The 15333-nt window shown below is 46.7% G+C and overlaps 1 protein-coding gene across 2 annotated transcripts in view; it reads right to left on the bottom strand.

The window, feature by feature from the left end:
- Window positions 1–2359: 2359 nt before the first annotated feature.
- SEPTIN8 (septin 8) overlaps window positions 2360–15333 on the bottom strand; it is a 35459-nt gene continuing 22485 nt past the window's right edge. The window contains exons 5-10 of one of the 2 annotated variants that reach the window (XM_038150064.1): window positions 13016–13177; window positions 11494–11590; window positions 10993–11161; window positions 10610–10742; window positions 9743–9933; window positions 2360–3423 (exon numbers count right to left, since the gene is read on the bottom strand). In XM_038150064.1, the coding sequence (XP_038005992.1) occupies window positions 3369–3423; window positions 9743–9933; window positions 10610–10742; window positions 10993–11161; window positions 11494–11590; window positions 13016–13177 (807 nt within the window). In that variant the 3' untranslated portion in view covers window positions 2360–3368. Of the gene's footprint in view, window positions 3424–5104; window positions 7931–9742; window positions 9934–10609; window positions 10743–10992; window positions 11162–11493; window positions 11591–13015; window positions 13178–15333 lie in introns of those variants that run through there. The other variant, XM_038150065.1, reaches the window with a different exon arrangement.

The raw sequence follows: 15333 nt of genomic DNA, 5'->3' as shown, positions 1-15333 counted from the left end.
TTCTGCCATTGCTCAGAATGGAGCTTCCTACCCCAAAGAATGAGCTGCCAGGTACAGGAAGGAGCTGCTCTTGCACAGGACCATTCTTGTTACAGAAGGAGCTTTTTGGGTAGTGAGAATAGCACTGATTCTCTTTTTTTTTTTTCTAGCAGTATAGGGTCAGAAGCTTTAACACCTTTCCCCTCTCTGTCTGGACAACCAATGAGTGACAAGATGAACACTCCCCACACACAGAAGGGTCAGGAACAATTATTTTGCCCAGGGAGTTTCAGAGAGGATGACAGCTCACCTGTGTGCCTACCTGTTTGGACTGTGTGTACAACGTGAGTTTATTCCAACTGCAGCTCAACTCACCACTGCAGGTCCCATTTGCTGCACACCAGTTACTGGTGAAAATGTGCCAGATTCAGGGAGTGCTGGCACAGGTCTGATGTGGTTGTGGCTAGCTCTGTGAGGATTGTTGTTTTGGGGAATATTCACTCCCAGAAGAACTACAGAGAATGCTTATAGAGTATTTTCAAAGAGCTCTGACCTGGTAAGGTCCCTTCCCTTGGGGTATCTTGGCCCAGGTGAGGCACACCTCTCAAACCCAGACTCCTCTTGTTGTTGCCTCAATTCAGGCCAGATTTACAGATGCCTGAAGCTACCACCACCTTGTAAACAAAGCTGCAATTACACCTGAAATCCCCTATGGTAAGCACCCACAGAACTGTTTTCTGTGGCTGTTTTAAACCACCTACAGAAAGAGCAAAGCATTTCAGATCCTCCCATCTACCACAATGTCCCCCATCCATAACCCCCAGCTAAACCATGTCACAGCTCATGCAGTCACCCAGGAGCCATTGCAGGTGAGGAGGGAGCTGCCCCATTTCAAGACAGCACTCACTGGGGTGCTTCTGGCAATAAGCCTGACTTAGTGGCACTAATTGTGGAGGGTGTGTGATGACCTAGGAGAAGAGCTGCACAAATAAATAAACTCCTGTGGTCAGAGAACTGACCAAGAGACAAGAAAACTGCAAAGGCAAGAGTAATGCAATAGTCATACCTCATTTGTGGCATTGCAGCGATACAGTTATTAGTTTTTTTTCCTGCTAATTGACTTTGGTGTGTTAAATTGAATTTGAGCAGTACTTACAGTTCAATTCTTTAGGAAGGCAGAAAGTGCACTGAGATGGAGAGATGCATTAGCTTCTGGCAGGTCTCAGAGCCCCCTCCCATTCCTCAGCAAGACATGCAAGTGTAATCCCCCTAGTGACCTAACTATGGTCATGACAAACAGAACTTAATCAAATCTTCTGAGCAATTTGGAAAAAGAACAAAAAGCTTCTATTCCCAATTTACCTATCCTGCTGGGAATCTAACTTGACAAAAGCTCCAAGCCGGATGAAAGCTTTGCCAAAGGAATCAGAGTGGCTGCCTCAAAAGGGAACATAAGCACATTTAGAACAGCCTCAAAGCAGCAGCAGAGGCTGTACCATAGCTCAGCCTGACGGTCACACACAGCTCCAGCTTTCCCACACTCCCTACAGGGCACCACAGACAGGAAGACAGAGAGAGCCCTCCTAAGCAGACTTCCAGCTCTGAAGTCATGGCCCCAAGACACAGCTGTGTCAGACCCTGGTGCTCCCCAGCTGGTCCCACTTCCCCTGGCACAAGTGGTGTCTCATCCCTGCCCACTGTGGCAGCAGGGACAGGCAGGGATGAAGAGCATGGGGTGAACATGTTTGCTGTGGAGTTTCATCCCTAATGCCTGCAAGTGGCAGCAGCCTCCACAGCTTCTCCACGTGTCCAGTTCAGTCCTTTTCAGGCCACGTACCTGTTACAGCTGCAATCTATTTCCCAGTTCTGACTTGGGTTCTAAATCCCAGGGCATCCAGAGGGTTTGGAGACTGTCACTTGTCACCCACCCTAGGGACAGGCACTCAGTGTCTGGGGCAGTCAGGACCTCTACACCAGCCTCTGTCTCTTGGAGGGTTACAGGGACACAATGTCCTCTGCGGGAGCCTGGGGGCTCCTGTCACATACACCCATACTCCCCATTCTCAGCTTTTGTCCCACTGTGGTCACACCACCAGCATGAGGTAGGGGCACAGGGTGAGGGTGAGACTTCTTCAAAGCTCCTGCCAAAGACTGGCTTTTGGCCACTCTTATCTTCTCAGTCTCGGGGCAGTGGGGAATGCAGCAGTCGGGGAAAAAAGGAGGGAGACGGGACAGCAGGTGCCAAGACATCGGGGTGCACAGGGGACATCACACTTTAATCAGAGGGCAACAGGGTTAATGAGGGGAAACTGGGACCACAGAGGGACAGAGGACATTGTTCTGGTTATACCTGGTGTACAAACCATGGTTTTAACAGATGTTTGTTAAACAAGTCAGTTTTGTTTTTATTAAACCCAGCTTTGGTACAGGTCATTCCTGAGGTTCATTTACAAGGTTGTTTAAAACAAAGATAAACTGGGGCCTCTCCCTGTTCCTGTGTGAAGTTACTGGGGCACAGACATCACACTTTGTTTTTCCCCTTTCCTTTTTTTTAAGAAAAGTGTTTGTGTAAGGGGAAGTCAGTCTGTTACAAAGACAGAACTTACACCAGGAACACTGAGTCGCCAGCTTTAAACCATTTCTCCTCCATTAATAAATAACATTTAGTTGTGCTTTAACATGGTTCCCCTTTGCACCCATCACATCCCAGAAGGATGAGCAGAGCCCAGACTGGCCAGGCAGGGTTACCTGGCCCCAAAGCAGCAGAGGGGAGGTGGGCAGGGAGCTCTGGGGAAGGGGTTACGGGGTGAGGCACCACGTGCAGCCCTCAGAAAACTAAAGAGATGAAGGTTGGGACATTTTGGTTATAAAACCTGTAAGTATACAGAAGCAAGCTGCACAGAAGAGTTATTGTTATGAAAGGTGAGAATCCAGCTGAAAGATTAGGGATGTCAAACTAGGGATGTCAGGTTAGGGACATCAGGTTCCCCAGTTACACCCCAAAACCAGACTGAGGAGAGGACCTGCAGGACCCTGCTACTGCAGCAGCTCGAGCAGCAAAGCTGAAAGCCCCTCACAGTACCCCAGCTTTGTCCCTCACCTCTCTGGAGTCAGTCAATGTTAACTCCCTTGGGCTAAGAGCCCCAGAATAAGCATTCTGTATTTAGTGCCAGCCGTGCAGCAGCATGAATTAGCAGTTTACCTTTTGGCAAGTATCTTGGATTTCAACTTTACCAAGAAACCTGATTAAGCAAACTTTTCCCCATCAAAAGACATGGTGAATTTTAGTCCTTGCTACATATTCTCTTCTGTGCAATATATTGCAAGCTTAAAGGTGTAAGCACCAATTAATTTCTTCTGTATGAGATGTTTTGGCCTTAATAAATCTTCTAATTAACATATCTTCCTGTTGTTATGGAGTACGCACTGGGAAGACTAAAGAAGCTATAGAAAGAACAAAAGAAAATCAGCATTTAAGTTTCAGTTATTTACATTAAGTAAAGACAGCATGAAAGGTCAAAGCACCAATCTATTGTACAGACATTTGATTTTAACCCATTGCAACTTGGAGAAGATCTCACCGCTGTCAACATCTTGTTTGGAACTAGTAATCAAAGGATTGATTTAAAATTTTAATGATAAGACTGCTGATGGAACAGGAGAAAGGACTGCTGATGGAGACCCCCAAGAGCAGCCAACCAGCCCACACAGATGGAGCAGTGGCGTTGCAGGGTCCTCACCCCATTCCATCACTCACAGCTCCAGAGCTCTCCAGATGGGACAGCCGAGGTGGTGGGGCTGTCTCCCAAAGGAAAGTGCCATCATGTCCTGGGGCCTTGGCCACTGGGCTTGGGCTTGGGAACTGCAAAGCATGGGCAGCACCCACCTCACTGCTTCTCTAACAAACCTATGCATTTCTCCTCCTCCTCAAAGCATCTCTAGGAGCTTTGCACAAGTATTAATGAGTGCTCTTAACACTACTCCTCTGGAAAGACACTTGCCAATGAACATCATCCAAATCACCAGGTGGCCCACCTGTAAAAGCTCCATCACCTTCGGTTCCCTGAACTCTGATGTACCTGAATGCATGTGCTCCTCTCTGGTCTTCCAGATTTGGCTTTAAAATGTATTGGGATGGGAAAGGATGTAAACATTTCATACAAACCACTTGGTATCAACTGGTAATTCTCTACTAAAGCTTTTGCCTAAAAGGTTTCCAGCTGCATATTCCTAAAAAAGCTCTGAGAGGAAGCCAGGATCACCAACCTGGTTTTGTTCTTCAAGCTGGGGCTGCAGAAAAACCTCCCACCAGAAGCACTGCTACAGTAAACACTCTGCATCAGCCCAACTCCTCACTGGCAGTGTCTGAAGTGCAGCACTGATCTCAGTCCAATACCAAACAAACCCCAGAAGGGCCCAAAGGTGAGTGAATATAACTTGGTACATAGCAATGGCCCAGAGCAGACACTGAGAACAAACCTTTGGGTAAAGCTTCAGCAGCTTTCTGAAAGCAGAGCAGCAAACTAAAGCTGTGCTCTTTGGTTGGCCTTGACCTAAGTTATAATGTCCTCCAGACAAGAAACACAGCTTTGGATGCACCACCAGGAAACCTCTCCACCTCTGCTCCCTTTTCACACCACCAGGAAACCTCTCTACCTCTGCTCCCTTTTCACACCACCAGGAAACCTCTCCACCTCTGCTCCCTTTTCACACCACCAGGAAACCTCTCCACCTCTGCTCCCTTTTCACCCTACCTTTAAATCACCTCTTTGGGCACCATGAAATCAGCAAAGCTGCTGGTACATCCCCGTGCTCAGTCACTAGATCTCACAAAGGAGATGTACCAACAAGCCTCAAAGCTCCTTCTGCCCAAACACTGATAGCTTTTGGATTAATACCTAAGAATTTCTCCCCAGATTACATAGGAAGTACATTTCCACATACTCTATGATTAGCTAGCTGTTAATTAATTAGCTAATTATAGTCTTGACTGTCCCAAATAGTCATAAGACAGCCTGTGACTGGTAAGCTTGCAATCATAACACACTACTGTTGTGACAGATAATACAGAAAATAATTAGATTGCACAGAAAATGCACCACTAAATAAATGACACAACAAAAACTCAAAATACACGTGAGATTTAATAAAAGAAAAAAAGTACAAAGTGAGTGGAAAGAAAAGAAAGAAAAAAACCAAAACAAACCATGAACCCCAACACGCTGGGAATGACAAAGCAAAGGGATGCAGCAGGTCCCAGAGGGCTGTGTCCCCAAGGTGCCTCCACAGCTCCAAACCACCCCCTGTACACCCCTGGGGCAGCCACCTCAGCCAGGCATGACCCCCCCCAGAGACCCACAAAACACAGTTTAATTTAGAAAGCAGACAACATACAGGACGATAAACGTTTAAATGATAAAAAAAATGGATAGTTTTTCCCATTAATACCAATCTTTTACAGATAAATATATAAAACAGCTGAAAAAGACGTGGAGCTGGATGGTTTCAATAATTTCTGAAAGGTATTTCTTTCACTTTTTCTAGCCTACAAGATTTTAAGTCTTCAGACTGGGTGAGATCAGCATCACAACATACTTGTAATTTGTTAAATAAAAACAAGACACAGAACTATCCTACCACAATACTTAAATCTTGTCTCAGCCAACAGAAAAAAACAAGTACTTGGGGACAAAAATATGACCGAGTCCTGTTGGGGAGATTATGATGTTGAACAAGCAACTACAAGGACAAGGGATGTCTGTCACAACATAAAGTCAAAGTAATATAATAATCATCGTCATGAAAATATTGTTACATACATTCTGAATGTCTTCTTCAGAAAATGCTGTAAATTTCTCCACAATGCCCATGGATTTGAAGATTTTTACTCTCTGTTACAATAATATTTTTTAACTACCTGTTATTCTAGGAAAAAATAATTGATCTCTGATGAGCCAGGGCAGAGAGAAATCGTTTGCATAGACATTGCTGGCTGCAGCATGAGATCAGGAGAGAACTGCTGATGGGAACACACTGGCGAGGCAGCTGGGTGCACACCAGCAGCAGCTGTTTCATCCCAGCACTGGCCTTGGGCAGCAGAACAATGAACCAAAGAGCATGGCCTGCTCAGGCAATTGGTGCACAACAGTTTCTCCCATTAGCAAAAGATTAATAAAAAATAATCTACTACATGATTGGTCTGTAGTGAGAGGTGAGGTGGAATTGTCTTCTTGCATAAAACAGAAGGTTGGGTTCCTTGTATGTGTTTGAGAAAACCACACTAACCCCCCTAACATTTGATAGTTCCTCTTTAAAATACATCTAACCTGGAGGCACAGCCTTAAAAATTAAATGTCCAGCTTTCAGCAGACTCCCAACAAGTGCAGAATTTTTATTCTTTCAACAAAAGCCTGCTCTAAAAGGTACCAGTGAGATCTTTGTGAGGTTCTTTCCTACAAGCATGAAGCAGCACTGGCAGTATGTCCACAGAAAAGGCCAATGTCCACTGGAAAACAGTTTAATACCTGAGCATGTATTTAGAAAGGGGAGAAAAAGCTGCTTTAATGGAACACGACAGTTATAGAACCTCAGAATCCAGCAAAATGCTGCCCTGTGACAGCTCAGACCCGGGCCCTGCATCTTCTGCACGGCACATCAGGAATTTGCTGACAGCTTAAAGACAAGTTTTTAACAAAAAAAGGTTATCAGAAAAATCCTGTAATATTAATAACTAAATAAAGCCACATACATTCACAACTAACACTTAGCCAGCCAGTGTTTTTATAAACTCTAAAGACACTATGTGAGGGTTAATATATTTCCTTTCATCTAGCCTAGGATCTGATGGATGGATGGATGGAATTGGATCCAACTATTTTTCCATGACAACACAGCTAGGAAGTCTCTGTTCAGTCATTGCCCTGCCTAGTCACAAAATGGTTTGAGTGGAAAAAATGAATATTGATCCTAATTGTTCCTCTGAGCTCAGTAGCTCAGGAAAACAAGGCTGTGATTTCTAGGCATGAGGAATTGTCAAAAGAAGCACCTTCTAAGAGGGACAGAGCCTGTCAGCATAAATACAGTGCACAGCTCAAGAGCAGGGGATTCTCCTTATTAGGCACGTATTAGGTTTAAGGTTAAAGAGTAAAAAGATGTTGGCTTAAATAGTTTCCACAACAGTAAATACATTGGTAAGTGACAACTGAAATGTTACACAAATCCTGTAGTTCCACTTTGTACAACAAACTCTTATGAAAAACCTCTCTATAAATGTCCTACTTTAGCAGTAAAGAAAATTCAAAACATTGTCCCATTAATTTTATTAACCACTCTCTCTCTCCTTATATATATATATATATTATTATAAATGATGTAGATAGTGTTTAGAGTAATTCAGGAATTAATACAGAATTACTGGAATGAGGGTTACTCTGACTAAGATTCCTGCAGAAAGCCTAAATGTTGTGTTCTTCCACCCATTCTAAAAACTAGAGAATTTTGTTAGAAAAACAAACATTTCAGCATTCTTCAGACCACTCCTCTCACTGTGCATGTACAGGGGAGGTCAATGAGCCTCCAGCAGTCACCTTGGCCAATTAAAAAAAAATGCAGAAAGCAATTATTTAGCTGGTGGTAAGACGAGTTCAGTCATGGTCACTTCATACACGGCTGCTCCATCACTGGGTTTAGAACAAAACATCTTATTTGAGGGATTAGTTGGCTTTGTTTAATAAAAGGTAGATGTAAGGTTACTTCCTGCAAACCTCCTGATAATTCTGAAAAGAAAACAGCAGGTCGGGACACTGCAACCACCGGAGATGCTCATTTTCTCTTTCACTTTGGTCCACTCACACAATGTTATGAGAAGGGTCACTCAGGGTGGGAAACTCAAGCAACTTAACACATGAAAGCACCAAGTCCACTCTTGGCCTGAAAGTCTGTGTGTGATTAACTGAAAGAAACAAAACATAAAAAAGCATGAATTAAAGTTATGAAAATCAAACAAAAACAAAGTGTAGTGAAGTATGTTAAAACAAAAAAAGGAGGAGGAGGACAAACACTGCTGGGGCAGCTGAAGGCTTCAGGTGAGAGCAGCCTGGCACAACCTGCTCAGCACCACAAACACTTCTCTTTCCCCCAACTTCTGCAGTTCTTCCATCACCATTTTCTACTTATTAAAGCTACTAAGAACGCTGCCTTGAACCAGGAGATGATAGAGTTCAACTAGCTCTCCTCAATATTTCACTTGAGCAGAAATCCCAAAACCCCATATTTTGAGCTATGAAAAGAAACAAAAACAAACAAAAAAACCCAATCCAAAACCGTCCTGGTGATGGTGCACCTCCTCTAGCTGTGCTCTAGATCTAGAGCCCCCCTGGCCCAGCACCATGTGGGGTCCCTCAGTGTGCAGAGCCCAGGCTGTGGGTGCCCCTGGGACCTCTGCATGCCACTGAGCTGCCTCCCAGCCCTGCTCCTGACCACGGCTCGTTTCTGTCACTACCCCAAAGGGAACAGTCCAGACTCACAGCTGGAGGTGGGCTAAACCCAGCAAAGTGCATGAAAACCTTTTCTGTTGCAGCCAAAAGGAGCTGCAGCATTTCTTGGTCATGTTCACAGTCCTTGCCTGCTGCTGGCATCACTTGCCCAAGTTACCACTGTGCTCACCTTCCCCAAGCAGTTCTGGGTCCAAGAAAGCCCTAGGATTCAGCTCCTCATTCAGATTAAACCCTATTTTCAGCAAAGAATTTTACAAACCATTTAGACTCTGTGCGTGAGGTGGGCCACGCCCAGAGCATGTTGAACAGTCTGCAGAAGAGAGCACTTCAGTTTTAGCACCAACACATTTACATTCCAACGAAATACTCAAGTAATCTACCCTGTTATCTTCCACAGGAAGAAACAAATTGCTAGGATGTCAGTACACAGAATGAGCTCCTCTGGTGCTGCAGCTCACAGCAGGGGAATGACAGACCACAAGATCTCATCAGCAGGGAGAAGCTGAATGCTGTGCTGTCAAGCACGAACTTGGGTGTTGCTACTCTTCCTGGTCTTTTTTTCTTGCCATCATTAAGAGGCTCAGAAAGCCTTGCCACCAGCCTGCTCTGGGTTTGATAGAATGCAGTTCTGACTCTTGAGCTCCTTCATGCATGGGGAAGCAACAAAAAATGCTGCAATAGCAGAATTACCAGTTTGCATGACAGTGCTCCTTATTCTGCTCCCTAGCCAGTGTTCCTTAGAGACTGGCTTGAATTGGAAGCAGGATAACCCCCACAATATCTTTTCTTTTTAAACCTGTTTGTCCCATTCCTGGTTTATCACTACACAATCAGGCGGCTGAAACACCAATATTTACATACCCCTGTTCCAGCAATGTCAATTAATGTGCAGCAAGCTAAGAGCTCTGCCTTTAGGGGAAAAGAATTTTCTTGTAATCAGAACTGTGCCTTGGAGCCCCATTTCACAACCTGAGTTGGCTATCACAGAGGCAAGACTGAACCCCATGGGCCCATCAGCCTCTAGAGAATGGCCCCAAATTGCAAATCCCTCCCACCTCCAGCTGCCCAGGCTTCTCTGGCCAGTGCTTGGGCACAGAGGGGCTCACCTCTCCTCTGCTTTAAGCAAAGAATCAGAAGGATGGGAGTTAGGATTCCAAAATCCCCTTCTTTCTGTATGATGTTTAAACAACTGACCAAACCTTAAAGCATGTGAGCAGACTCCCAGCTTTCCAGTGGCAGAGGAGGAAGACTCCAGTTCAGAAACTTACTTTTTCTTGTCTTTGTCCTTCTTCAGCGGCTGCTGTGAGGTAGCCTGCAAGGATTGGGACTGCAAGGTTTCCACTGCCACCTTCCGCCTGTTGAAGGCGTTCATCTCTTCCTCCAGCTCCCTCCTTTTCTCCTCCACCTTCCTTTTCTCTTCCTGGTGTATCCTTTTTAAGTGCTCAAACTTCTCATGCAGCTGGCAGGAGACAGACCCTCTGAGCATTGCATTCAGCTGGTTCTGGCTGTGCTAACCCTGCCCCAGGAGCCCTGTCACACCTCCCACACAAACCCCCACCACAGGGACCAATCTGCTGCCAGAACACAGCACCCAGGGCCACCAAAAGCAGGGAAGACACAATAAATTCAGCTCAGCCTGACACCACACAGCAAACCAGAGGCAGCATGAGCCCTGGAGATGAGCACAGGGGATTTTGGCTCTGCACAGGGGCTGGGGACATGGCAGGATCTTTTGTTCCTCACCAGTTCTGAGGATGGCCCATTTAATTCCTCCCCAGTCACAGCTGCTTCCTGAGGCCTCACACCGGGGACTCCACGAGACTCACTCTGACTGGGGATTCCAGCCTAGCTGCCCCCTTTACTCTGCTGTCCAGAGAGCCACAAGAGGCGAGTTTCTGTGACAAGGATGCTCACCTAAACGTCCTGCCACTGGCTTTCACTCCCAGGCAGCAGCTGTATTTCCACGTGGCACAGGACAGGGAAGACTAGCTTCTGAGGCACCTAAACCAGTGATGTGTTTGTGCTTTGGCTGGTGAGCTTTGCTGGAATGTGCTTTCCAGGATTCATGCATTGCCCAGACCCAGATTCCCTGCTGGCTGCAGTTTGGGTTCCTTACAAATTTTTGGCACACCCACCTCTCTCTCCTTCTCCTTCAGCTCTGCCTCTGTCTCCTTGACTTTGTTAACAAACATTTGTCTCATTTCTTCCTCTTTCCTCTGGAGCTCACCCAAGAACTCTTTCCTTTTGGTCTCGTATGTTTCTTGGAGGCTGGGGAAGAAAGCAAATGAAATCCAGACTCTCTGGATACTGATGAGTTAGTGATGAGGAAATGCATGCCTGTCTGTGCTGTTGGAAAAACAGGCAGGGAAGGGAACATCCGAATCAGCTGCAAAGCTCAAACCCAGCGCTGGCATTTTCCAGCCTGGCACTGTAGATTTCACCCACAAACTTCCCATTTTTGGGGCTGTCAGTACCAAACCCTCACTCTAAACTGATGCTAGATGTGAAGGCCACTCACCTGAAGGGCTGGCTGTCTGGATCTGTGTCCTTGAAGCCCATCTCCTCCAGCTTGCACCTCCGGTAGAGCTCGTAGTGGCGGGTGTGGGTCTGCTCGCGCAGGTCCTCCATGTTCACCCGGATCAGCATTTCCCGCAGCTTCACAAAGTCACAGTGACTCTCATTCTCCACTGACACAGGGAAGGGACAAGTCAGCAAACTGCAGGTGTGGTGGGGGGAACACAAGAGCACACACGACTGGCTCCAGACACTCGCATCCTGAGGAGCATGTTGTCCTGCTCAGGGCACAACAGAACCCCCGGGATGCAGGGATTCCTGCTGACCTTCCTACCTGCCGTAGGAATGGCAACTCAAAGGGAAGACCAGCCAGCCCACAAAGGCTGCAGGGACACGCCTGCACTGCTTGTCACAGGGCACCTTCATGCAGAGGTGCTGCTGGAGGGCAGAGCTGGGAGGGTTTGCCTGACACACACGGGGTTTGGGGTGGGCTCGGGCCGCTCACCTTGCACCACTCCCCAGGGGTACTGCCGAGCTCTCACCAGCTTGTTCCCAACCTTCACCTCCTCCGTGCTGCCGACCACAGCAAAGGGCAGATGAGCCTGAAACACAGCCAAGAGCAGGGACTCAGTGCATGGGGTGACCCCCAGAGATCAGCCTGACCCTTAGCTCCCCCTCACCCAGGCACAGCAGCCGCTTCCATGAGCCCTTTCTTTGAAATTTCTGACATTCAGAGCAATCTCTACTACAAACTGAAAAATTACTACAGAGAGTGGTGAGGGGCCACAGCAGAGAATGCTGTCTGGGCTGCACCAGCTGGGGAATATTGTAGGAACACCGCAGTCATTAGTGCTCTACTCCATCCCTCTGCCAGGCTGTACACACCAGGAGTGGGGCACTCCCTGCCTCGCTGAAATCCAGGGACATCCACACACAGGCCCTGGCACGGCAGTGAGTGTGTGGGCACTGCAAGGGACATGTGCAGGATACAACTTGTACCCACTGCTCGCCAAGCCTGCAAAGCAGCAGGCACAGGGAGGAAACAGGACACCCTCCTCGGGACTGCGAGGAAGGAGTGGGTGCTTCAGTAGGGTGAGGCTGACAAAATCCTTCACGTTTAAAAAGAAATGGATCCAGAAGTGTGGAACTCATAGAGAAGTGGCCAAATATATTTTCATTGGAGGAAGGAAGGGGAGAATAAAAAAAAAAAAGCAAGCATGACTCCTGTTTTCCTCTCCAATACACACAGCTTGCAATTATTTAAGTAAGAGTGAATCCTCCAAGGTTCTCATGGTTTCAGCAAAAAAAGAACTATTAAAGTGAACACATGTACCCAGTCCACCCAGAAACCAACTGGTGATTGAATTAAAAAAAAAATGGCGGGGGGAAGGGTGACAGAAAAAACTAAGAATTTAATCAGAAACAGCTATGCAGGAAAACAGTAATTTTGATGAAAAAGCTACTTTAGATTTATAAAATTAACATGGAAATATTTCAGTTGTTTCTACTGCCATAGCTTCACTCTGATTTGGGAGACAGGAAGCTTAAAAGTGTTTTTGCATGTGCTTCAGTCAGGTCTGAATCTGATCTCTGAATTTCAAAAAAGACAAAATAGAGATTAAAGAATTTTCTACTTTACTTTAAATTGGGTTTTCTCTGGTCAGCCTCCTTAAGTCACAAGACTAATGTAAATCTTAACTGTCACATTTTATTCAAAGTCCCTTTTTCCTCAAACACAAAGCAACCTAAGAACAGACAGAATTAATTTTGAGGAAAGCATTTTGGAAAAATTCAATAAAATAAATTCTAGAGCTAAGTTTCTCCAGAGAGTCCCCAGATTAAACACGAGCCACATTTTAATTAATTCTATATGCAACAGCCTTTAGCATCTGTGAGACCCACAGCTCAGCTTTCCAACAGATTCAGTGTCTGGACATTCCCAATGAAACTTGCCCTTCAGATGTGTTTTTGTGCAGCAATTTAATTGGTCACAACTTTGGGCAGTGATGGGAGTGGCAGTTACCCACATTCATCACAGAGTTGATCTCAGCCACTGCCTCGTCGTCCGTGGGGAACTGGTAGATCTGCACCCCATTGCTGACCAGCTCGCTCATGATCTTGATCTTGAACTTGTGCAGCTCGCTCTTGGAGATGGTGTCTGCTTTGGCAATGATTGGGATGATGTTCACCTAGAGCACAGGGGAGGAAGGAAAGACAAACACCCTGGTGAGCAGCTGAGCCCGGGGGTGTCCCAGATCCTGACCCACTGGCTGTTTTACATCTCCCAAAATCACCTTGGAGCTCTGTTTACACAGGAGCTGCAGCCCAGCTCAGCTGAACACTAGAGGGAAGAGTTCTCCAGGACTCACTTGGCTACACGACTTCAGATAAACCACACACCCTGCAGGAAGCACACAAGGAGCAAATCAAAGCCCCGCTCTCCCTGTGTTTTGTCACACACGAGGAGGGGGGCAGGCACAGCGTAGCTGTCACATCCGAGCTGTCACCCATCCACGCTGGCTGTGCTGACAGGATGTTTTACAAGACAAGCACAAGGGTGAAACGCACACTGAGCTGATGTGAAGCCTTCCCATGCTCAAGTGGAAAGAGCAGAGACTCCTCAGATGCTCTGACAGCAGCTGATGACCCTCCCCAAGGACTCCATGAGCCTCTTGGTGAGGATCTCAACTTGGCTGTGCCATGGGGATTATATGGAGAAAGGGGCAGGGTGCCATACAGCAGACTTATTTATTTCCATGCTGCTCTTGCTCAGCTTCGGCTTCACATCAGCCAGCAGTCACTATACCCCACAACTTCATCCTCCTGGGCTTCAAAGCCACCCACCAGCTGCACAGGGAGGAGGTCTCCCTGCGCCCAAGGAGACTGAAAGTAACCAAAATCAAAAGTAAACAAGGGCCACATCCCACATCCATCAGGAGGGATGGGGTTCATTACAGCCTCATGCTTAACAGAGCTACAGTGAGGCTGGATCTGTCACAGGAACCTGTGCTAGACAATGCTGCTGCGCCCAGAAAAGCCACGTGTGATACTGAAACCACTGCTTAAACAAACAGCAGAACTCATCTGTCTGAGCAGCAGCCAAATTCACAGCAGTGAAACACGAGAATTTAGACAGATCAGGGGAAAGTCTGGTTTGCCATCTAACATTTCCCTACAGCCAACGCTTTTTGTCCTACAGAGCTGAAATTCACAGCAACCAGTTGGTCTCCAGTGGGTGCCCATTAAAAGAAATGGCTTTGCTTTCCCAGCACGAGTTCTTTGTAGGTCAGTGTTTTTTCCACACTTCTTGGGTTCTCCCTGCACCACCGCTCCCCCTCCCTGTCTCTGTTTAGTGGTTTAGCACTCACTAAACACAAAAGCATTTACTTACTCTGAATGAAAATAGTCTAAGTTTACTCATTGCAAATGTATCCGAGAGAATAAATTCCTGTTTTTCTCAGCCACTGGCCTAGACTCTTTTTCCAAGGAGCACAGCCCCCACAGAAAAAGGCCTGCTGCTCGCTCCACTGCTCAGCAGGTCCACATCCTCAGTACAAAGGTAAAAGGGCCATGACCACAGCTGGGTGTCTCCCTGACCTGCTAAGACCTGAGGAGGCTTGGATTCACCATCTCCCACAGAAAAAGGGTCAGCTCAGGGCTCACACCCCTTTCTGGTCAGCCCAAGCAACTTCCCCTTCTTTTAGCAAGGGACTCCAGCCCTGCTTACAGCAACGCAGGGGTGCAGAGCCTGGAGCAGCTTTCTAGCAGCAGAGGAGACAGGCTCTGCTCTGTGGTCACCACTGTGGTCTCAGCACTCCTCAAATCACAAACCAGGGCTGGCTGGAGTGCCCTCAACCAGATTTCTCGTATTTTGAAAAGGCACCTTCTGACACGGAGTTCACACACAAAGGGGTTTTACAAGTTGTGTTTCCAATAATCAACAGCCATATCAATACTGGGGAGGCATGGATATGGCATTTGAGCGTGTCCTAAGTCTAGAATGGGTTGATTCCCTCACAACACAGGGAAAGGATGGAAGAGTTTGGAAACAAGAAACCAAGGAGACATGAGATGCTACTGAACTGCATGTCTGACCCTACAGCACCTTCCACATACCCACCTCCATGCCAAGGCCAAGCCTGTGGCACAGAGATTAGTGACAAAACAATACGTATCTAGCTAGAGAAGAAAAGCCACCTCTTCTGCTGAGCAGGTTTTAAAACCCAAATAAAAGGAAGGAATGCCAGAACTACACGAGGGTTCTCTGTCCACTCTTTTTACACAAATAATGTTGACCTTGGGTTGAAGGCAAAATCCCAGAACAACATTCTTGTATCTATGGTGG

The sequence above is a fragment of the Motacilla alba genome, chromosome 13 (assembly GCF_015832195.1).
Source record: "Motacilla alba alba isolate MOTALB_02 chromosome 13, Motacilla_alba_V1.0_pri, whole genome shotgun sequence".
Lineage (NCBI taxonomy): Eukaryota > Metazoa > Chordata > Aves > Passeriformes > Motacillidae > Motacilla > Motacilla alba.
This window is presented reverse-complemented; position numbering and strand designations above follow the sequence as displayed.